Source organism: Alexandromys fortis, unplaced genomic scaffold, assembly GCF_014885135.2.
Source record: "Alexandromys fortis isolate MF-2015 unplaced genomic scaffold, M_Fortis_MF-2015_v1.1 scaffold_315, whole genome shotgun sequence".
In the NCBI taxonomy this organism is placed as follows: domain Eukaryota; kingdom Metazoa; phylum Chordata; class Mammalia; order Rodentia; family Cricetidae; genus Alexandromys; species Alexandromys fortis.
Window position 1 is genome coordinate 253,878 of NW_026068188.1, and position 23,449 is coordinate 277,326.

Genomic DNA, 23,449 nt, shown 5'->3' on the forward strand with positions numbered 1-23,449 from the left:
TTAACAGCTTTCCTCTGCAGGTATCCCATGACTCTGGTAACTCCAACATCTTGGGTTCTCTAAGGCAATCGAAGCTTCAGTTTCAAAGTTTCATGCAATAGACTCTGGGCCTCCATTCAGGGTTCACCCTGACACATTTCTGGCTGCATCAGCTTTCCTTACTCACAGAGGAAGATTCCATAACCCCTTTCTTGTATCTTTGATTCTAAAGCCATACCCATGTGGCTGAAGCTGTCAAGTCCTGCTGCATTTGGGGATGGAGCAAGGACCGCTTGTTTAATTACATCTTCATCAGCTTTCTGTTTTCAATGGCTTCTTTGCTGCCTTAAGTGTCTGATTATTGATCCTAAAACAGGATCAATAGACCAGACTGGCCTTGAACTAAGAGATCCTCCTGCCTCTGCCTCTGTAGTGCTGGGATAGAAAGAGTGCACCACCATATCTGGATATAAGCTTATCTTAATTCCTTCCCACTAGTTGGAAGTTTAACTGGGTAGGTTCTTGCCCTAAGATCACTACTACCTTTATTCTATTTCTTAATATGGTATCTCCTTGGACACGGGACTTAGCTCTATTCTACTTCCTGGTGCTCGTTTTCTCCTCAAATTGCACATTTTGTATTTTCCCTTGCTCAGCTTGCATCTTTCCATTATAGATCACTACTAACCACACACCAGAGTCAATACTAGTTTGTTTTGAGATTTCCTCTACCAGTGGAATTAATACAAATCTCTTCACTTTAGCCTCATGCAGACTTTTTGGAGAAGGGCAAATAGCAGACACCTTTTCCCCAAAATATCACAAGAAAAGTTTCTAGGCCAAATATTAAAATTCTTCTCCTATGACACATCTTGAGTCAGGCCCCCATAGTTCAAATAACCCTCTACATCACTGCCTTCCATGTGTAATATTGCATTTGCATTTCACTTAGTTAAAAAACTTGGTCTTTTAAAACACATATTCTAATTTAGATTTCTTTTCTAAAGTTCTGTAATGGAATTTGATTAACTGTTAATTTAGTGAGAACATTTTAAGAAGCATCAGTGCAAACTCAAGAACATGCTTCTCTTCCTACATGATCAAGTGTAGTTTTCAATGTTTTGCTTTTAAATACCATAATGATACTTGAAAGCATTTTGTAAAAGCAAGAAAAGAATTTTTGGTCTTTTATTTTCTATTACATTACAACGGTTCTATCACTAAAATGTTTACAAGAGGAGAAAGGTCCATGGAGAGGTTAGGTCATATTTATTAACAGTGGCAATGCGATCTACTAAAAGTTTCTACTTAAGAGTCTTCCATATCTTCCTAATAAAATGTAAAGTATCCATTATCAGAGTTTTGTCACTCCTAAAACATTTTCATAAAGAGATCACAGATTTCCTTCTATATGCCCATTTTCTGAGTTTGGTGTATTAAATAGACCCCTGGGATTTATGTACTTACATATACATGATGAAAGGTAAGAAAACTAAATAAAACCATTTGATTTATTTGCTCAAATCTAGTATGATTAAATCTAAATTCAAGTTTTCTACTCTTGACATTTAAATAGACCCCTTTAAATTGCACTTAAAATGCTTCGGTTTATGGTTAGAATCTTCCGTGGTGTTTATTTGTATAATTATCTGAGGTTACACTCTGAATTATGATATAAATTGAGGCATAAATTAATTAGGGTATATATTTATGGCTATAGAAAAATGATAATTTATTATTTTATATAATTTTAAAATGTGTTCTAGTTACAGACACGGAATAATCCAAAATTCAACTATTTTGCTTTTATTAACTAAATAAAAAGACAAAATATAAGTTTTATCAAAAGTAAGGTCCCTCATACATTTTAATATTTGAAATAGAGAAGAAAATTGACAGAGTTTACTTGCTGATATAAAAATCAAACAGATATCATTTGTAAATTAAATCACATTTTTTATTATATGCTCTACTGCATTTTACTGAATCAAAACAAAGTGTAACATATGCAGATTTAAACAGTCAAAATTTGAAACATAAAAAATAATATGAACAGTTGAGATATTTACTTTCAGAACACATTTTAAATGTTCAACAAATATTTCATTTTCAAATAAATATAACATAATATTCTTACCTTAGAAAATTGTGCATTTATCCATTTTGTGAATGTTTTCTTTTGAACATCTTCTCTTTCATCTATTTTGTAAAATAAACAAAATTAAAAGTTATAACTAATTGTAGGTTATATTTTGCAACCAAAATAGCTTTCAAGTAAACATACTAATTTTATTTAAAATTTAGTGTTAATGTCATTCATAAATGATGTTGAAATAAGTGATGTTGGTATTGGGTATTTGATGGAAAAGTATATCTAAAATTAATTGATGTGGTCAGGTCCATAGTCTTTCAAATATAACAGCATTGACTAAATCAGTCTCATCGAATAAATGGGATATTATTCATTTTTTAATATTCTAGTCATGCTAGTGCAATTAAAGGAAACTATTTGGTAGTATTTATTTAGCAAATATAACGCTGGGCCTTTCCATGTACTTTCTTTCCCGTATATGAATAAAGGATTATTTATTCATTCACAACCACTAAATCCTCTAATACAGAAAAAAACTTCATATTACAAAGGCTCTTTAACTACCAGGAGCATGGCTTAGTTACCTTTGTATTTTATTTTCTACACAAACTAAGAACTCAGAAAACATTATTTGACAAACATAAATGACTTAAGGGAGGGCCAATACTACAAGGCTAAAATTTCTTATGTTTCATTGTGTTTAAAGTCAGAAATTGTAAAAGCAAATGGCATTTCTTGGCTTATAAATGAAAACTCAGAGGGAAAATTTCTACAGATTTATATCAAGGGATTAGGTTGAGAAATTATAAAGAAACAGGTTTATAAAAGCCATCATTACAGAATTATTTGCTTTTCTAAGCTGGAAATGACTATTGAGTTATATTGACAGAAAAAAATTCCATCGTCATTAATAAAATATTTTCTTCAATGTTTGGTATTAGTTAATAGTCAATAACCAGTATATCTATACAATATGTAAGAACTAAATATTTCAGATATTATTTACTTAGGTCATAGGTCAAAAGAATTGTTATGAAAATACCTCAAAGTGTACACATTTCTTCTCATAAAATTTTCAATAGTAAACATCCATTCATTTCTTCAAAATATTTAGAATATTGCAAAGATTTTTTCATAACAAATACATTCATATACTAAAATAATATCTATCTTTAAATTGAAATACAAATGCACGAAAAGCTTTTATACTTATATGTAAAATAGCAGCAGATAGCTCTTGAGGGGAAAATTTTATTTTCCTTCATAAAATACATTCTTACTTAATTATGTTATTCCCATAGTCTACTATACATATGGTCAATTCCAGCATTATCCATATGATAACACACAAATCAGAAATAAACAATGTGGATACCTCTCTTTTGTTGACATATTTGAATAAATTAGAGTGATATTTTCAAACCTAACAGTTCCTATCACCACCAATTACATACCATTCCTTGAAAATCAAGAAAATAAGAAAGGGAATATTTAAATGCCACATTTTAACTGGCTTGGTGTGAAAGTCTAGACAAATATCTCTCAGTGTTATATAGGGCTATTCCTCCCTAAAAGTAAATGAACTTATTTGAAATTCCAATTTCTTTTTTTCATTCAAATCCATGAGTATTCTATGCCACACACCAGAGAGAAGATGAGTATGCTATATAGTGAATATATTTTGTCCAGAACAAATATCATGTTGGAGCTTAATACATCTTGTGGCTATATTTGGAACTGAGATTTAAGGGGGAGGTAATTAAAGCAAGTTACAGAGACTGCCCAATGTCATCTAATGGGTGTGGGTTCTTGCTCTCACAGAACTAGGTTAACAACCGAATATGTCATTAAGAACTGGCTACGATTGTGAGTTTTCATGTTTCTTATCACCCTAGAGAAACAGATGTCACTAGAAGATCAAAGAAACGATTTTGTCCTAGTCCAGATTGGTGAGCCAGTAAGTTTTAGAGGGTTAATTACATGAACATTAGAAACTGAAAGGTAGCTAGCTAGCTGTACCACCAAGAAGTTGTCTAAACAATTTATGGTAGCTTCCTCAGTAAGAGTCCCAGCTGCATTGTAATAAGCTGTACCACTAAAGAGTCCGTTGCACGATTTATGGGGAACCACACTACTGAAGTGTTTCCATAAACAATCATTTTATTTTACCTCTTCTGTAACATTTAGAAGTGAGAGAACCTCTGATATATCCATAGAAGAAGGTTCAATAGCTCAGTGGGCCTTTGTAACCCTTCCGTGTGAGAAGATGGACGCACCCCCCAAAATAACCCATTTCCAACTATAGCTACATGAATGTATTATGTTCCAACATAAATTTTGTTGCTCACTAAATATATTTTATACATAAAAGACACATCTTCTCTTTGTTGTATGACTACTATGCTGTTAAGATCTTATAGCACTGATTACAAACACGGTGATTAGTTGAGCAATGATGATGCCCCAAAGAAGCAGCAATCCATCAATGATAAAAAGTGTTACTCCTTCTATGTGCAATCTCTGAAAGTACCTGTTAGGCCTTTGCATTTCTGCAATGGATCCTTCACCAGAAGCTAAAAAATCTAGAAACTTGATGAACTTTTAGAAGCATGAGTAAAAATAAATGTCCTTCTGAATAACTAGCCTAATCCCATACATTTTGTTATAGCAATAGAAAATGTACCAAAAGAGTACTTGAAAGTACACAAGAACACTCAGATGTTTTAAAACATAACAAATGATCTCTAAAATATGCCATTTGATGATAGTTATGCCAAAGGCTTTTAGGTGAAAAAATAATTGTGATTTCATTTTCAATTAATTTCCAACTCCATATACAAAGCACTGAAGTCAGCACAGAAACCTTGACATTATGAGCAAAATGTTATGTATCTACTGTAAAAATAGCAGTAAGTGTGAGGTTCAACATACAAACATCTTCAGGAAATATCCTGTTTCAATTATCATCTTTTGTAGCAGAAAAATATATCTGCAATGAATTTCTTGAAATTGGTTTACTTTGGAATTGTAGCTTTTTCAATGTGATAAATATTATAATTCATTTTGTTATAGCTACAAAATATGAATGATTATTAGTGTCTTATTGCTCAATAACAATTTTTAATAATATTTCAATCAATTTGCATGTTATTTAATACTTTTACATTGGAAGATAAACTCTGAATGAATAAAGCTGGTATTATAAAAAATCAATTAGACAATGATCATTTGAATCAAAGTCCATAGTTGATGGAGGAGGGTCATCTGTCTATTGGTTAATTAATAAAGAAAACTGCTTTGCCTGATAGGTAAAGAACATAGGTAGGCAGAGTAGACAGAACAGAATGCTGGGAGAAAGAAGCCAAGTCAGGCAGTCGCCATAGCTCTCCTCTCCAAGATGGACACAGGTTAGAACCTTTCTGGTAAGCTACCACCTCATGGTGCTACACACATCATTAGAGATGGGTTAAACAAGATGTGAGAATTAGCCAGCAAGAGCCTAGAGCTAATGGGCCAAGCAGTGTTTAATAGAATAGAGTTTCTGTGTAGTTATTTTGGGGCATAAGCTAACCAGGCAGCCGGGAGCCGGGGCCAGCAGGAACACAGCCCGCCACTCCGACTACACATAGTTTTCATTTTGACTAGATATACCTTTTTAACATAATTTGTTAGCAAATTGTAAAGAATGGTTTGAAATAATCAAAGAAAAAAATTGAACAGATGCACACTAATTCAAAACAATCACAAGATAGATACTCAATTTAAGCTACCCAAACTTCTATGTATGTTGTAATTGCAGGAAAGCATCCTGAATTTTTATAATATACAATTTTAAAATTATTAGATTATTGCCATATTTTCTATAATAAAAATGTGAAATCAGGAACAAAGCAAATATGAAGACAATAAAGTAAAATATGTTATTGAAAAGTAATTGTGCACATTTCTACTCAGTCATTTCAAATAACATTTTTTTTCTCATTTTTCTTTTGAGAGTTTTATAACTAGCTTCCTCACACTCATAAAAATATTTCTGAGCATATTAATTTGAGAGGCAAAGAAGAAAATCTCTCTTAAAAAATTTACTTGAGTACTGTTCTCTGGGGATGTCAGAGAGTGAAGAACTACTACTTCATAAATTGCTAAAAGTGATCAATATTTTATTTTATCCTCTCTATGGGAAAATTTCACATAAAATTATCTTCCTACCATGACATAAAACATGTACATCTTCTCACAATTAAACACTTCTAGTAGTCATTTTTATTCAATATATCTAGCATTTTGTATCTCCTGAGATTAGTGCATCAACCTTTAACCTGTTATTAACTTTTATATTCTTGAAAACCTCAGGAATATAAATGTGGGATAGATTCAATGTAATATTCATGATTCACAAGAAAAATTACTGCAGGAAAGTGTTACTAAGAGGCACACTGAAAGAGCATTAGGTGAGGAGACCTACCTTCCATTTCTACTAAAAGATAGTCTAGAATTTTGGCCTTGTATTTATGAGTCCTCACTCTGTTTTCCTTTGAAATAAGGACATTGTTCTTTATATCATCGACCCATTGTTGTAACTTAGTGTAATGATTCGTGTATTAAATTCTATGAGAGTCATATGCAGAATGTACATAATTCTTCACTAGTTTTTGAGAATACAAATGACAGTCAATCTTTGGCAATAAATAAATGAAGTATTTACAAGAACAAGAATTGATAATTCTGAGAAATTAACGGGGGTACAGAGAAAAGGATATTCAGCTACTCGTGCACTGGGGGAGGCATTGTAGACAAGGAGAAAATCAATTTGAGTCTCGCTGAATGTGTGAAAACACAAAAGAAAAATATTAGGGAGAAAATAATAAATTTTGGTGATTGGAAAACAAAGAATAGAACCGTAAGAAATCAAAAGTCATGCTCTTCATTCAATGAAATTTTATGTTGACTCACTCAAACTCATAAACAGGGAAATTAAGTGGCTTAAATTGCAAGATGCTATCATAGAGGAGGATCTTTCTATAACCTGACCTTTTGTTTGCTACCAGATAAAGTCATAAAGCTGGACATCCCCTGATGATTTTTACAATAATAAAACACTGACTAAAACAGGACCTAATGTCACAGAGAAAATAAACAGTTCTGCAAACATGATTATGCCCAATGCTAAAGCAATGAGATAAAACTTTGTGACAAGAAATGTGTGTGAGTGTCCGTGTGCCTTGTTAGTCGTTTTATATGTATTTGGTTTATTTCTATTGCTCAATTTATGGTAAAAAACTAGTAAGTTTCCTTGTAATATTTTCATATCTGTAACATATTTGTCCTCTATTGTCTTCTCTCTTTCCTGTCTTTCTCCTATTGATAACCCCCTTCAGTAGTCATCTTGTTAGTGCTGGAAAATATGTATATTCAACAGGTTTATTGTTTAATACATTAATCAAAAATGTCTATCATTTATGTAACACATTATAAAACTTAGGCATAGGAGAGGATGTTAAAAAGTAATGATTCAGAAACACACATAGTGAACAATGACAAAGAGACATGATTTTATTTTATTTAAAAAGGAATATGAAGTCAAGTGGAAAAGCTATTAATATTGCAGATTATTCTATACTCCTAGTAGGGAGGAGGGGAAGATAAAGAGATAAGAACTATGAAAAATAATGATAAATATTAGATAAGGCTATGCAATACTTGGACTCATTATAAAGGAAGGCTACAAACTCAGGACATATATACAAAATAGATTTGTCATGTTATTAATGGTACAAAATGGCAATGTCAAGTCAAAGAGGTTAGACTGAAAAATGATATAAAAAACACTTTCCATTAAACCTGAGTAATAGCCTTTGATCTTGGAATTTTAGATTTCGAGGGCATAAAGTGGCATTGGTAGTCAGTTTATAATGAGGAGGCCTAAACTAATTAAACTCACACACAAAGAAGAGAAAAAAATGTAGTGTCAAAGAGGTTCCTCATTTGTCATTCACTCTGTAATCAATGTAATGCATTTTTTACCACTCATTACGCAAATAGAGTTGTTCATAAAACATTATATCCTTTCTTATTTTCAAGACAGTAGCTGTCCAGACCAGAACTACATTTCTAATATTTTGCATAGAATAATTTACATCTGATGCCAAATAAAGATGTTTAAGATGATAAAATCCATATCTACTTTTCACTTCTTATTTTTCTCCTCTGCAGATATTAATTCTATTAACTCGTAGTAAAAAGAATAGTGCATCTCTCACAAAGTCATTCACTTCCAGATCCCTCACAGTTATCTCTGGATAAATCATGTTACATAAAAATGGGGACTTTGCGGTATGTATGGAATTTGACTTGATAATCAGTCAACTCTTGATAAGAAGACTATCCTGAATTACCCAGTGAAAGAAATAAAATCGCCAGGGCTCTTAAACAGAAAAGTACTTGACCTGACTAAGCAAACCAGAGATAGCATCATGGGAAGATCATGACTGCTCTCTGCTGTTTGGAGGATGAAGAAGGAAGTCTGACCTGAGGAATGTGCGAAATACCTAGAAAGTACAGTAAAGGAAGGGGTTCTCCCTCAGAATATGTATAGAGGACACCTGGGTCTCTGCTCACATGGATTCAGTTTGGATTTCTGACCTTCAGGTCTGCTTGATAATAAATTAATGTAGTTTTAATGTCTTAAAATTATATAAGTTATACAATAAAAATAGAAAATTGTATATAGTGTTTCATTAAAGCATATAAAAATATATGCACTTACTCCTATTTGTGATGGACAATCCCTATGAGAAAGATAATCATTCTATTCACTTTTCCTTCCTGCTTACTGACAGAATGGAACATAGAAATGTATACATGTGTAGATGTAGTTCTACTGATAAGTACTCTGATTTTTAAATTATATAGGGTTCTGTCATATTAAGAAAAATTAACTTGAAAAGTCCAGTTTCTTTTTGTTAGACTCCATTCACATTCATTGTATTTCATTAATAAATTTAGAAATAATTATTTTAATGTGGTTCATAATTTACTAAACAATATTTTTGAGAATCAACTGATTAATGAGTTTCTCAGATGCTGCAATATTGCTACATAACATTGAGTGTAACAAAACATTATATTTGCAAAGTAACTAATGGATTAATATTCAAAATATATGAAGAACTTGTCGAGCCAGATATCAACCAACAAACAATCCAATTTTAAAATAGACATATATGTAAACAGAATATTCTCAATAGAAGAATCTCAAATGGGAAAAAAAAAACCCACCTAAATGTTCAACATACTTAGCCATCAGACAAATGTAAATCAAAACTACTTTGAGATTTCATTTTGCACTTGTCAGAACGGCTAAGATCAGTAAAATAAGTGACAGACAACTCGTGCTGCTGAGGATATGGATCAAGGGATCACTCCCTAATTGATGGAGGGAGTAGAAACTTGTGAAGTCACTATGGAAATCAATATAGTATTTCCTCAGAAGAACTTACTTCAAGACTCAGCTCTACTAATCTTGGGCATATACCCAAAGGACACTCAGCATTACCACAAGGGCACTTGTTAAACCATTTTCATTGTAGCTTTATTTATAATAGGCAGACACTAGAAACAACTGATATGTCTTTCAACTGAATAATGGATTAAGAGAATGTGGTGCATTTACACCATGGAAAATTAATCATCTGTTAAAAAATTACATCATAAATTTTGCTGGCAAATGGATACAACTAGAAAAAAAAATTCATGAGAGAGGTAACACAGACCCAGGAAGAGAAACATGTGTATACTCACTTATAAGTGGATACTAGTTGTCAAGAAAATGATAACCATCATACAATCCACAGACCCTGGGAAACTATGTAACAAGGCTAGCTCTAGGTGAGATTCATAGAATTTCCTGGGAATGGGAAATAGAATACATTTTGTGGGTGGACTGGGGGCATGTAGTGATTAGATGGAGGGGAGTAAGGGAAAGTCTTCAGGGAATGACAACTGGAATTGGGGGGAATTTGGCAGGCTGTGCCAAAACCTAGTGAAGCAGAAATTCCATGGAATCTAAGAGGGTGACCCTAGTGAAGACTATTAATAACAGATGATACGGAACCTAAACCATCCATCTTCTCTAACCAGACAAGACTCCCAGTGGTGGGACAAAGACACCAACCCAGTCACAAAACCTTTGACCTATAATCTGTCCTGCCCAAAAGGTATGCTGGGGCAATGATGGTGCAGTACTTGTGGGAGTGACCAACCAGTGAGTAGTCTAATTTGAGGTCAATACCATGGAGAGAAGGCCCATGCCTTGATGATCAGAACCAGAAGAATGGTAGGCCATAGTCCTAGGGTAGAAAGCAAATATGACTAACCGAAAAAATAAAAAAAAGCAAAAAACAGCAAAGCACAAGCAAACAAAAAATGATAAAAATGATTCCTAATGATATTCTGCTATTCTAAGATGGGTGCTTAGTCCAGTTATCACCAGAGAGGCTTCCTCTGGAAACTGTTGGAAGCAAAAACAAAGACCCACAGCCAATCATTAGGCACAGACAGAACCCAGGTTGGAGATTTTTTTTTTCTTATCCCTTCACTGAAAGTTGTAGAACCCCATGGAAGAGGGGAGGAGAAATTGTGAGAACCAGAGCAGTCAAGGACACTTTGAGAGTATACCCTCATGGAATCATTAAACAGAGCTTACAGTGGCTTACAGAAAATGAAGCAGAAGTTATGGAGCCTTCAAAGGTCTGAGATAGGGATTCTGCATACATATGGTTGTTGGCTTGGTGTTTTAGGGAGACTCCTATAGTGGGAGTGGTGGGTGTCACTGATTCTTTTGCCTGCTCTTGGGATGCCTTTCCTCCTGTTGGATTTTCTCACCTGGTCTTGTTGTGCTGTGTTTTATATATGTTTCCTGAGAGGCCTAGAAGTTAAGGTGGTATGATGAATCTATGGAGGGAGAGATTATGGGGAATGTAAGGAGGGGAAGCTTTGGGATGTATGAAAAATTTAAAGAATCCACTGATTGGAGAACTTATGGTATTTAACACCCTTATCCCAGCATTTTCCACAGGAGATAAACATAAAAGTTGGTCATAAAAGCTGTACACATCTCAGATGATCACAACTTTATCAGTAGAAGCACAAGTGGCTATAACTGAAGTTCTTGGCCTCATGGTGGCTTCTCTCTGATGACATGGAAGGCAGGTTGATATTCAGAAACTTTTTAGGTAACATGAAGGGTCAAACCTTCTCTATCTACCATGAAGAAGTGTTGCTGTTCAGTTGAGAAATAAAATTTTCACTTAGGTATGATAATGAGCTGCCCATAGGATCTGTTTCTGCCTCCGCTTTCAACTCTTCACACTTTCAACTATTTTCACTCTGTGGATAATGTAATAAATCACAATTTTAATCTATTTCAGCAAAAACTACTTCCTAGCTTTTTTTTTTACTGACAATAGAATTTTTTTCATGTAACGTGCTCTGATTACTGTTCCCCCTCCACCTTCTTTGATGAACTAAGAGATCAGCTTTGTTCTGAAGATTAATTAATAGTAGAGAGACAGGACATAAATGAAGAACTGTAAAATAAAAGAAGATATGTGCTTCCCTGCTCCCCTATCCAACCTTCCTTTATCCCAATCATCCTGTTTCCCCAAGTTACCCCAACCTCCCCTTCTCACATTTCTCTCCCCATCTCCCCTTACCCCCCACCCACCCCACCCCCAAGATCCAAATTTTTGCCCGACAATCTTGTCTACTTCCCATAACCAGGAGGATAGCTATATGTTTTTCTTTGGGATCACCTTCTTATTTAGCTTCTATAGGAAAACAAATTATAGACTCACTGACCTTTATTTATATCTAGAAACCAATTATGAGTGAGTACATCCCATGTTCATCTTTTTGGGTCTGGGTTACCTCACTCAGGATAGAGTTTTCTATTTCCATTCATTTGCATGCAAAATTCGAGAAGTCATTGTTTTTTTACCGCTGAATAGTAATCTAATGTGTATATATTCCACACTTTCTTCATCCATTCTTCCATTGAAGGACATCTAGGTTGTTTCCAGGTTCTGGCTATTACAAATAATGCTGCTATGAACATAGTTGAACAAATGCCCTTGTCATATGATCGGGCATCTCTTGGGTATATTCCAAGAGTGGCATTGCTGGGTTTAAATAAGTGATTTAAAATATATTGTTTGGACATGAATATATATTAGGGGTAAAATTTGGTCACAATTGATTAAAAAAAGACTTGTAATATAGGCTGCAATCCGGTAGCATGTCATGTGTAATGCCATTTATTTTGTTAAAATAATAATAATAAAAGAATACATCAAAATAAGACCAATATTTCCAATGAAATTTGGAGGTGTAATTAAACACTTGAAGACTGTGACAGAGGTGTTAATTCAATAACTGTTTCTACATGTTGCCCTAGACATGTGTACTCTTAAAATATTTAATTTTTATAGTGAAAAAATGAAGTGCATTATTTCTATGGTATATATTTTTAATGGACTAAAAATTCATTTCTCATAAATAAGGAAAATAACCAGTCACTTGTATGTAACATCCATTTACTAATGACATGTTAAGGAGATGTTTTAGAACCAGATAACTAGTCATTTAGTTCAGGGGTCATTTTTGGCTTTATTAAAGAAGGATGCACACACACACTCACACACACACAAACTAAACTGTATGATATGCCGCATGCAGTAGTACACACCTCTAATCTCAACACCTGAGAGGCAGAGGCAGGAAGATTATGACATCTTTGAAGTCAGAGAAGGACAGGCTTGGTCACAGAGTAACACTGTGTCTTAATAAAATAATACAAAACAAAACAAAAACCACAAAAGATACCTTTACTCAACTACCACTATGAAGCAAGAATCAAGAAATAATTATATATAAAGCTCTGTGGTTCCTCTCCCTGTATTAACATAGAAACGTAGTGAACAAATCCTGTGGATAATGGCGTTTCCTCATCACCAGCATTCACACCTTTGTTTCTTTGTACTGGACTTTTTCTACTATTAGGAAAGCTTAATAGCATAGTCTTTAATGACAATCCAGAAACGATAGAAATTTACTTGTTGTATGAAAAACAGTCAATTAAAAAGAGGAGAGTACTGTGGGGTTGGGGGAGATGGGGGAGGAGGACTGGGAGGAGAAGATAGGGGGTAGGTTGCAAAGAGCATGTAAAATAAATAGATGGGAAGAGATGGGAAGGGAAGGGAAGGGAAGGGAAGGGAAGGGAAGGGAAGGGAAGGGAAGGGAAGGGAAGGGAAGGGAAGGGAAGGGAAACATAACAGGAGTCTCCAAATACAACCCCCCCCCGCAGGTGTTGGTAGGATACTGAACCCAGAACTACACAGAGAAAAACTTTTTAATAATCTGTTTTCTCTTCCTTGACTCATTTTCCTCATTTATGCTTCTGGCGACTATGTCTCCAAAGACCAATTAAAACACCATTAATTTAATTAAATTTTCTTATTTATTTATTTATTTATTTATTTATTAAAGAGGATCTAACTCTAAAGTCCTGATGCTGGGATTACCGGCTTTCCAGGCTGACAATGATCACACCATCTGCCCTGGTATTTTAACAGGTTGGAAATAATCCAAATTAAACCCACATAAGTACTAGACTTCAATTGTGTACTAGAAATGCAGCCTGAGACAAATCTCTTTGTCAACACCAAATTTCTGAATAACCATAGTAATTATCTTCTTTTAGTTTTGTTTTGGTGAGTTATGTTGAAATTGGAGCGGCAGGGCTGCGTCCCAGGCACCCGGCCGCCCGCATGGCTAGCTTATGCCCCGAAATAATTACACGGAAACTGTATTCTTTCAAACAGTGCCTGGCCCGGCTAGTTCCAGCTTCTTATTGGTTAGCTCTTACATATTGTTCTAACCCATTTCTAGAGCTTTGGATGTTAAGTTAAAGCCTTCTTTTTAGGGAAGTGATGTGGGAGTGTCATATATCAATCTGTTGATCTCATTGGTTAAGTTATAATAAACCAGCTGCTTGGCCTCATGGCTTGGAACATAGATGGGAGGAGTAAACAGAATAGAATTCTGGGCGGAAGAGGAAGTGAGGTCAGACTCTGCTCTGCTCCCAGAGAGACCAGACAACTCTGCGCTCTGGAGCAGAGACATCATGGACGGAGGCTAAAATCTTACAGGTAAGCGCACCTTGGGGTGCTTACACACATCATTAGAAATGGGCTAGTCCAGGTGCGAGAATTAGCCTGTAAGGAATAGAGTTCAAGGGCCAAGCAGTTCTTAAATGAATACAGTTTGTGTGTTGTTATTTCGGGCGTGAGCTAGCCAAGCGGCTGGGGTGTTGGGGACGCAGCCCCGCCGCTTCCTTATTTCAACAGAGTTATTCTATGTAAAGCATGAAGTGTAGTGTGAAAGAAGCATTAAGTATGAAGGAAGTATAAATACAGGTTTCTACTATTAACCATATATATTAATACACACATCTATCAAGATGAGCCTATGAGCAGCTCAGGACATTGCACTACTTTCTCATAGTCTTTAGTAGTTTTCCTCACTGACCCTGCCTACCTAAGCACACAGGTGGAAAAAACTTCCTAATTCAATGGAGTTTCTTTGGTCATGTGACTAGCACATGGTTCTTTTGAGACAGGGTCTTCATAAGTAGTCCCATTTAATCCTATATTCTTTATGCAGTCTAGTCTGGAACTTGCAGTAATTTGTCTGTTTCAGCTGCCAGAGGACTAGGATGGTAGACAAGTACCACCACAGTTAACTCTGAGCCAAGACTCTTAAGAATAATGAAGACCTTTCATTCCTTCTGGCTCTTTCTATTTTGGAGAGTGGGAGATTAAGCGTCTAGTAGGCTCTTTTCCCAAATGAAAAGACACACGGAGCTGAAATAGGCATAAGGAATCATACTATTAACTATTTACGTCAAAGAAAGAAATATAGACTTTTTAAAGAGCATTTTCTTATAAATCTGATTAGCATAGCAGTAAAATAGAAGATGTTTCTATGTGACTCAAAGTCAATTAAACAGAGTACTGTAGATAGAGTCCTCCTATAGGAAAGGGAGGGTCATATTCCATTACTAAATTTAAAATTAACTGATGTGTGTCTTGTAAGTGCTACATTTGAAACTTCCTAAAAGTACTGTCTTTGAATATGTATCTTATAGCCTACTTTGATTTTCTCTGCACCAAGAATTCATAACTTAAACATTAAAGCAAGTACAGTTTGATTATACATGACCAAGTATTAACACAGACAAAATTCAATTTAAAAAAAAAAAAAAGAACAGCAAGCAAGTCCTGAAGAAACACAGTGGATTGTAATAGCAAAATCCAGTACTGAGACTGCTCCTTTAAACCTTGCCTTGAAAACTGAACACACTAAAAGCAGAAATACACTTACAAGTAATCGCTCATTTTCACTTCACCAAATATGGAAGTCCTGAGCCAGTGCTTATATGAACTCAAGCCAAAAAGTATAAATAGAGCAAAAGCCAAACATTTTTCCAACATAAACAGGGGAATTTTGCAGCCATGAGGGAAAAAAAAAAAAACAGATTTAGCTATTGAGGACAGAGTTCAAAGAATCATTACCAAGAATACAAAGGAATTCCTGGGAGCTAATCAAAGAATGAAACTGATGTGAGGAGCAATCAGGTTCCAGAGACAACAAAGGATCCAATCTGTGCATCAGAAAAAGTCCAAAGCCACACAATCAATTCTTATTCACCATAATCTGAAACTACTGATGACAAATGGTTAATGCCAATTTCTTTTAAGAAATTTCTTTCTTTTCTAATATCAATTGAGAATACTTTCCTCTGGTAAATGATGTATGCTATCTATATCTTCATTGAAAATATTCTAAATAAACGCGAAAATAGGATAGTCTATTAGTTAGGTAATTTTTAAAGTCCCTACCTCCTACTATGTGTGAGTCCCTGATGTCAATAGTAAAGCATAAAAATCTTAAGAGTGACGGAACTAATTTCATTGGTTGCACCTAGGTACAATTGAATAAAACCTTGTGGAGAAATATAAATTACAATTTCAGAAGACACAGAAATTATACTGAAAATCTGGATCTCTCTATCACATATTACAATTACGAGAGTTAACATTTGGAGGAATTTTCCTGAATTAAAATTGTACTGAAGATTATCTATACAAATTATAAATGTGATTCTAAAACCTTATCACTATAAAATAACCTCAAAACAAATGGGCAAAGTGTCTTTCCCTAGGGTTTGCATATAAATTTTGACTATATATACACATATATTATTACACATATGCAAATTTTATTTATAAATAGTTGTATGTATATGTGTACATAGAAATTTCAAGCTTCTTTTAAATGTAATGCTTCTATATATGTGAATAAAAGTTTTGCATTTTCATATGCATAATTTCATGGATAATAGTACTCTGCAAACATCTTTGACTATAGAATACACTGATTATAAAGTAAAATCTTTAGAATGTGTATTACTTGTAAATTGAAGACATCAGAATTTTCCAATTTCAAAGTTACTTAATCACTTTGTTTTCTAAACAGATTACAAAAGATTGTTTTTCTTGAGTTACACTTATATAATGGAACTGTATTTATAAAAGTTTACCTGGGTTTCACTCATCTCATTGCTACACATTTACACTTGTCTTATTTTTCTTGTAAAGTAAGAACCTCCATGATAGTGACTGAGGTTTTTTTTTTTTGTGATTATTAGAGTGATGTTTCAACTTTAACATTAGCTCTATTAATCACTTAATTATTTTGAATTTAATATCTTGTACTGAACACCAAATAACTTTAGTAAGCACAACATCTCCATATCTCTGCATATCTAAGGTTATGTCTATCATCTGGGATTTTGGTTCTAACCTTTCATTCTAAGGGGCCAGGACAGCATCCATGCTGGGCACATAAGTTCTACACTTGATCTTAGCCAAAAGGCCGAGAAGCGATGGGCACATAAGTTCTGAAGAACTATTATCCGGATACAAAATATAACCTTGAAACATCCTATCTTAATATTCTTGAATATTTATGAGTTTTATCTTTTTCACTTCCTTATGTATGAAGTGGATAAAATCATTGTAGGGATTAAATGAATCATTATCTTCATAGCCTAGATATAAACTAAACAAAAATATTTTTAAAGAACACTATCATTATTATCTTGTGATTTGTAGGCAGTGTAGATTATGGAGTGAACCTTTCAAACATAGACACAAAAATGTATTTACAAATTGTGACATTTGCCAATCTTTAATGGAGTCTCAGAGAAGTACATGGCTTAAAAATATTGGATGCAAAATAATGGAATCATGCTGATTTTACAATGCCAATGATCCATGTTTCACCTTTTATGAAGAGAATTTTATTTAATAGCAGACAAACCACTTGGATTTGTGTGTGTGCGTGTGTGTGTTGTTTTTGTTTTTTTTTCTCTGCTCTATTTAAACACTGAGTTCAGAAACACTGTTCTTTGTCTCTAATCCCAATGTGTTTTTCTTCTCATAGATCTATATCCAATGACTCAAGTTGGAAAGAAACATAGGTATGCAATCTAAAGTGATGCCAGAAAAACACAGAGATTCCATAGTCACATGGAAACTATTAGGTTTTCTTCTTTTGTCTCAGGAATTCCTGTACAACCATCAAAGACTAGGCATTTCTATTTTGAGCTTCGTGTGGCAATATGCATACATGCAGTTTCTTACAACTAATTTTATTTCAAATTTTCCTCTGAGAATAGTACACATATTTTCTTCATTGTGTTACTGACTTTTTTGATTTGTTTTGCTTTCATTTACTTGTTTCTTTGTTTGGCCTGAAAATCCTTTATGTTACGTATTGACATAGTGTTATAGAATTGAGTCTCCAGAAGATTCAGCTGTCTGCTTCAAACTTTGTATGCCGTAGTCTCTCATATATTTTTGCTTAGTTAAAGGAATCCGTATGGTGAAAGGATCATTTAAATGTGGAATTGATAATTCTAACAGCATACAAAACCCATTCTATATACAAAATGTATCACTCATTTCTGCAGAGACACTGTGAATTCACAGCAAGGAAGAAAGGAGACCTTTAAAATACTATGTAAAAGCAGCTGAAAATTACCAGTTCTGCAGAGATCAGTAAAAAAAATACTTATTAAAAGAAGAACACTATTGATTGGTAAAGTAAAATTTAAAAAAAGGTGTGTGCTAAGTTAGGTGCTAAATTTAGACAAGTATTCGCTGATTAAGACATAAAATTCCTAGAAAAGACCATTCTTTAGGGATAAAACATTTTATGGAAATATTTCTCTATCAAGCAACAACTACGGAGTTCAAGTTTAAAAAATGAATTTGACTCAGTATAATACAAGATTAAGCAGAAAATGCACTATTAGCAATATAGCTTAATAAAATGCTGATGTCAGCAAATTCTCAAGATACATTATTATCTAAATTTAAAACCTAGAGAAAACATTGGTAATGGTATCAAAAGCCACAACATAGTAACTATCATGTTTCCTTTTCTTTCTCCTTTATTTCGCCTACATTACACAATTAATTACATTTTCAATTTTGTCACTTAAAATGATAACTGGACTTTTACAGGAATTTTAAAACATAATTAATGTAAATATATTACCTTATATTGCCCCAAGAAAAAATTGAAATTTTTTTATGAGTTAGAGAAGAGGATATAGACTTAATTGCCTTTTTAGTTCTAAATCTGTCACATCATATTTTGGTTTTGGTTGAGGGCAAGTGAATAAAATATATTTGATAGTGAAAGTGTAAAATTCAGTGTCAAGATTTACAGACTCAGAATCACTATTCAAATAGTATAGAAGAAGTTCATTGAGATGTTTAGAATTTGGGTCTGGTTCATTTGGGCATGTAACTTTTTTCCTAATATTTAACAATCTTTTTCTAATAAAGCATATAAAAAGAAAGTGTTAAAATTACATTTTAACTATGATAAGAATCTCAAAATTAGCAAAGACTGATTGATAAACTGAAAGAGAGAGAATGAAATATGTGATAAAGAACTATATTATTAAGTATTGCTGTTCAATGAGATTTAGAAGGCTGAGTTGTTTCATGATCTGCGAGGTAGAGTATCAGGAAAAGAAGTGAAGTAATCCCAAGGACTAAAAGTTGGAAGGAGAGAGTTGTAGACTTCAATATGTATGTATAGAGGATTATATTAAAAAGTATTTTCATAATTATATTAATTAGTCTAGGTAAATACTCACTTCCATAACCTTTGCTATGCAATTTCAATTTCCTTTTCAAAAATTACACATAAAATCTAATTCACTGACTGAAGACATAGCTTTGTGGTAGAGGAATTGTCTCACATATGAATGGTCCCAGATTTGATTTCTAGCACCCTAAAACCGATTTAAGAAAGGAGGCGATCAGCAAGAAGAGATGGTTACTTCTTAAACCTGATAACCTTAATTTGATCCCTAGAACTCATAAAAGGACAGAAAGAAAAAAGTCACTGCACAAAGGGGCTGTCTGGCCTCCATATGTGCACTGCTAGATGTGAGCCCGGCTTACATCTAACACATACCCGAAGCCACTCTCACACATGCTCACACAAATATTAGTAAATAAAGTAAAAGTTAAAAATAAAATATTTATTAAAGTAATAGAAATGAAATTGCACTGAACTTTAGAGTAGTTTACATTGACTATATTAAATTAAAATGTATGGGTAATTTTCTATCTTTATGTATACCTATGCATATATATTCAATTATATATATATACACATACACACATTTAATAACTTGGGAATACAGACCTGGTATGTAGACTTGAGTCAAACTCTCACTAAATGTGTAGCTTATAAATTATAAGAATAGGGGAATGTTAGAAATCACTGTTTTCCCTCTGACCACAAGAAGAAAGTCTGTATTTAAAATAAAATGGCCCAAAGGAGAAAAAAAAAATGTGATAGAGATTTCTGGAACGTTACATTTGCCTGTTTCTAGTTAAATCCTAAAGTTCAGCTTCAGTTTGCTGTGTTTAAAAATTTATTTTAATCAAAAAAAAAAACAGATTTAGCTTTCAAAATGAGTTCCACACTTGACCAAGCTCTAATTAATATAACACTTTAGTAATAAAGTTTGTTATTTTTTAGTACAGTCAATTTTATTTATTTCCTAAGATTTCTCGATCTTTCTTTCAGATAGGAATATATTTTACTTCTTGTTGTTGTGGGGTAGTATAACACTCTTTCTGCAACCTCAAGTCTTTCTGCAACCTCAAGGGAATAATGTATCTCTTAACTTGAATCTACATAGAAAAAAAATTGATGCCGTTTCTAACACTTAATTGGTATTTACCTGGCATAAACACAAGAGGCTGTTTGGTTTGTTCAGTTATCCTTGTCTGCATAGGGCCATTTAAACTCAAATTGGAATTGTCTCTGGGCTACTATCAATGATAATAAGATAGGGGTGAACAAGGAATTCAAGCAGAACCTTATATTTGGTTTCATTAGACTGAGACTTAATGAGAAAAAAAAATATCATTAGCACCAAGAAACTTGTAAGTTTTGTTGGTTTTCTTGCTAAAATTCACTGTGTCTGTGATGGGAACTGTGTTAAGGAAGAAAATGCAAATTTCATTTAGTAAGACATACATGAAAACATATGAAAAAGAGAATGGGCGTTCCTCCATAGAAAAGGCAATTGGTGCGGAGTGGCTTCCCTTTAATGTGCTCGTTTTATAAGAACCATTCACACACTTATGAATATCTTGAATATCACCATAGAACCTTCATCCAGTGACGGATGAAGGTAGAGACAGAGACCCACATTGGAGCACTGGCCTGACCTCCCAAGGTCCAGATGAAGAGCAGAAGGAGGGAGAACATAAGCAAGGAAGTCAGGACCTCGGGGGGTGCACCCACCCAATGAGACAGTGGGGCTGATCTAATGGGAGCTCACCAAGGCCAGCTAGACTGGGACTGCACGAGCCTCTGATCAAACCGGTCTCTCTGAATGTGGCTGACAATGGGGGCTGACTGAGAAGCCAATGATAATGGCACTGGGATTTGATTCCACTGCATGTACTGGCTTTTGGGATCCTAGTCTGGATGCACACCTTCTTAGACCTGGGTAGAGGGGGAAGGGCCTTGGATTTACCACAGGGCAGGGTACCTTGCCTTCTCTTGGGACTGGAAAGGGAGGGAGGAGGGGAAGTGGGGAAAGTGAGAGGGAAATGGAAGGAGTGGAGGAGGTGGAAATTTTTAATAAATAAATAAAATAAAATAAAATAAAATAAAAAAGAACCATTGGCAGCTCAAAGCTTTTAGATTTAGTATCAATAATCAAATTTACTTGTCATCTGTGTCATTTAGCTTGCATATGGTATATTTAAAAAAAGATGTCCCTGTGGATATACATGTATTTAAAGACAGTTTCCCTGTAATTTTACTATAGAACAAAATTTTAATGCAAAATGCCAAACGCAATTGAATGTCAAAATATGAATCTCTATTAGTGCTCTTTTTAATGTTTCTATTGATAAAACTACTATTTTTACATTATAACATAACACGGATGGTATTTGAAATTTTATATTTCTTAGTCCCTGTGGTTTGCCAGAGAAGGCAAATATTAATGCATAAATGCAAGAGAAGGCAATAATTAATGCATGAAATTTTAACCTTATTTTTCCAGTTAAATTTAGGTTATATCTCATCATTTTGCATTAGTGTGAACCTCCAACAATCTCAAAGGCATCATTGTAAGGAGATAAAAATGATTAAGAAATAAGTTTGAGTCCATACATAAAATGTTAAGTTTCTCTGCAAGCAATATGAAAGAAAAGAGTTACCATAAATATCAACTAAGTATGAAAGACAACAAATGAACGTTTACTTTTGTTTTGTCTTTGGCACAGTGGCTGTGCCTTAATCTACCCATATTTCAGCCAGCATTTGAGATTACACGTTTTCAGCCTACTTCTGTCAGCAGCCCAGTTGCTCAAGACATAGCCTGGCAAAAATTCTGTTCCTGCAGGCACAGGCTCTGCTACTGCCTCTAAAGATAACTCTAGTTAAATCTCTATCATTTTTGTTAATAAATAAGATTGGAGATTCAAAGGCTGGAGTGAAAACCTTCTAGCTCAGAGCCATTGAGTAACAACTAGCTAACTTTCTCTCCTTGCTGGCATCTTCCAAAAATCCTACTTTGTCAAAACAACAAAAACTCTGCCACTCAAAATCCCTCCCTACCTCTTCTGGTAAAACACTCTATCTCTTTCAGATGCCCTCTGATGCTCTGTGATTAAATTCTGTCAACTAGTTGCTGACTCAGCCTCCTGACACAAAGTTAATTTTATTGTTTTGTTTTTTTTTCTTTTTTTTTTTTTCGAGACAGGGTTTCTCTGTGATTTTGATGAATTAATGCAAATGCTAACTCAAGGTTCATAGTGTGATAAAATATCCTCCGACATATTTTTTTCTGTTTTTTTCTGATCTTGAGCTCAGTCAGGGTGGATATTTCACAGCTTATTAACAACTTGTGTCACTTTGTCTCGCAACTAATTTTGAATCCACATTCTCAAATCATCTTCCTTTCTATGCCCAAACTTTTGTATGAACCTCTATTCAGCAAAGCAATGTAATATTTGACTACTTTAGGAATAAATAAGTGTTTTCAGGCCTGCCAAGATAACTCAGTAGGTAAAAATTTTTCCTGTCAAGACTCATGAAATGAGTTTAGACTTTGGTACTTATGTGGTACAAGAAAATGAAATGACTCTTGCAAGTTGTTATGTAACATATACCTGAGCACATATATACACTAAATAGATCAATTAATGAAAAAATAACATTTCCAATGTTTTCTCTTAAATAAAACATTGTTAATATATGTCATTTAATGTAGATATCCAAAAATGGTAAAATATTGTGTGATTGAAGATGATTGCTTTACGGTTGCATAAGCAGTAATTTTCAGCATAGCTATAGAATCTATAATATGATCGAATGAAATTCTAGAAATGCCACAATTCATTCAAAATACTGGTATATCAATAAAGGGCTATCTTATAAAAGAAAAACCAATTTTGTATTATTGTCAAGCCACAGCAAGTAGTATTACCTTAAAATCTCATACAGTCTCTATTACTATAGATAATTGCCTCTGAAAATTTATAAATTGTGCCAGGCTATGGTGGCACACACCTTTAATCCCAGCACTCAGGAGGCAGAGGCAGGTGGATATCTTAGTCCAAAGCCACCCTTGTCTACAGATCGAGTGCCAGAACAACCAGGGATACACAGAGAAACCTTGTCTCAAAAAACAAAAAAGAATAA

The 23,449-nt window shown here is 34.0% G+C and overlaps 1 protein-coding gene across 1 annotated transcript in view; it reads right to left on the reverse strand.

Annotated features, from left to right (window-relative positions):
• Positions 1-23,449, reverse strand: part of LOC126492796 (dystrophin-like) — a gene marked incomplete at its 3' end in the record, with an annotated part of 366,806 nt that overhangs the window by 188,946 nt on the left and 154,411 nt on the right. The window contains exon 2 of the mRNA XM_050129372.1: positions 2,117-2,178. Within this exon, the coding sequence (XP_049985329.1) occupies positions 2,117-2,178 (62 nt within the window). The remainder of the gene's footprint in view (positions 1-2,116; positions 2,179-23,449) is intronic.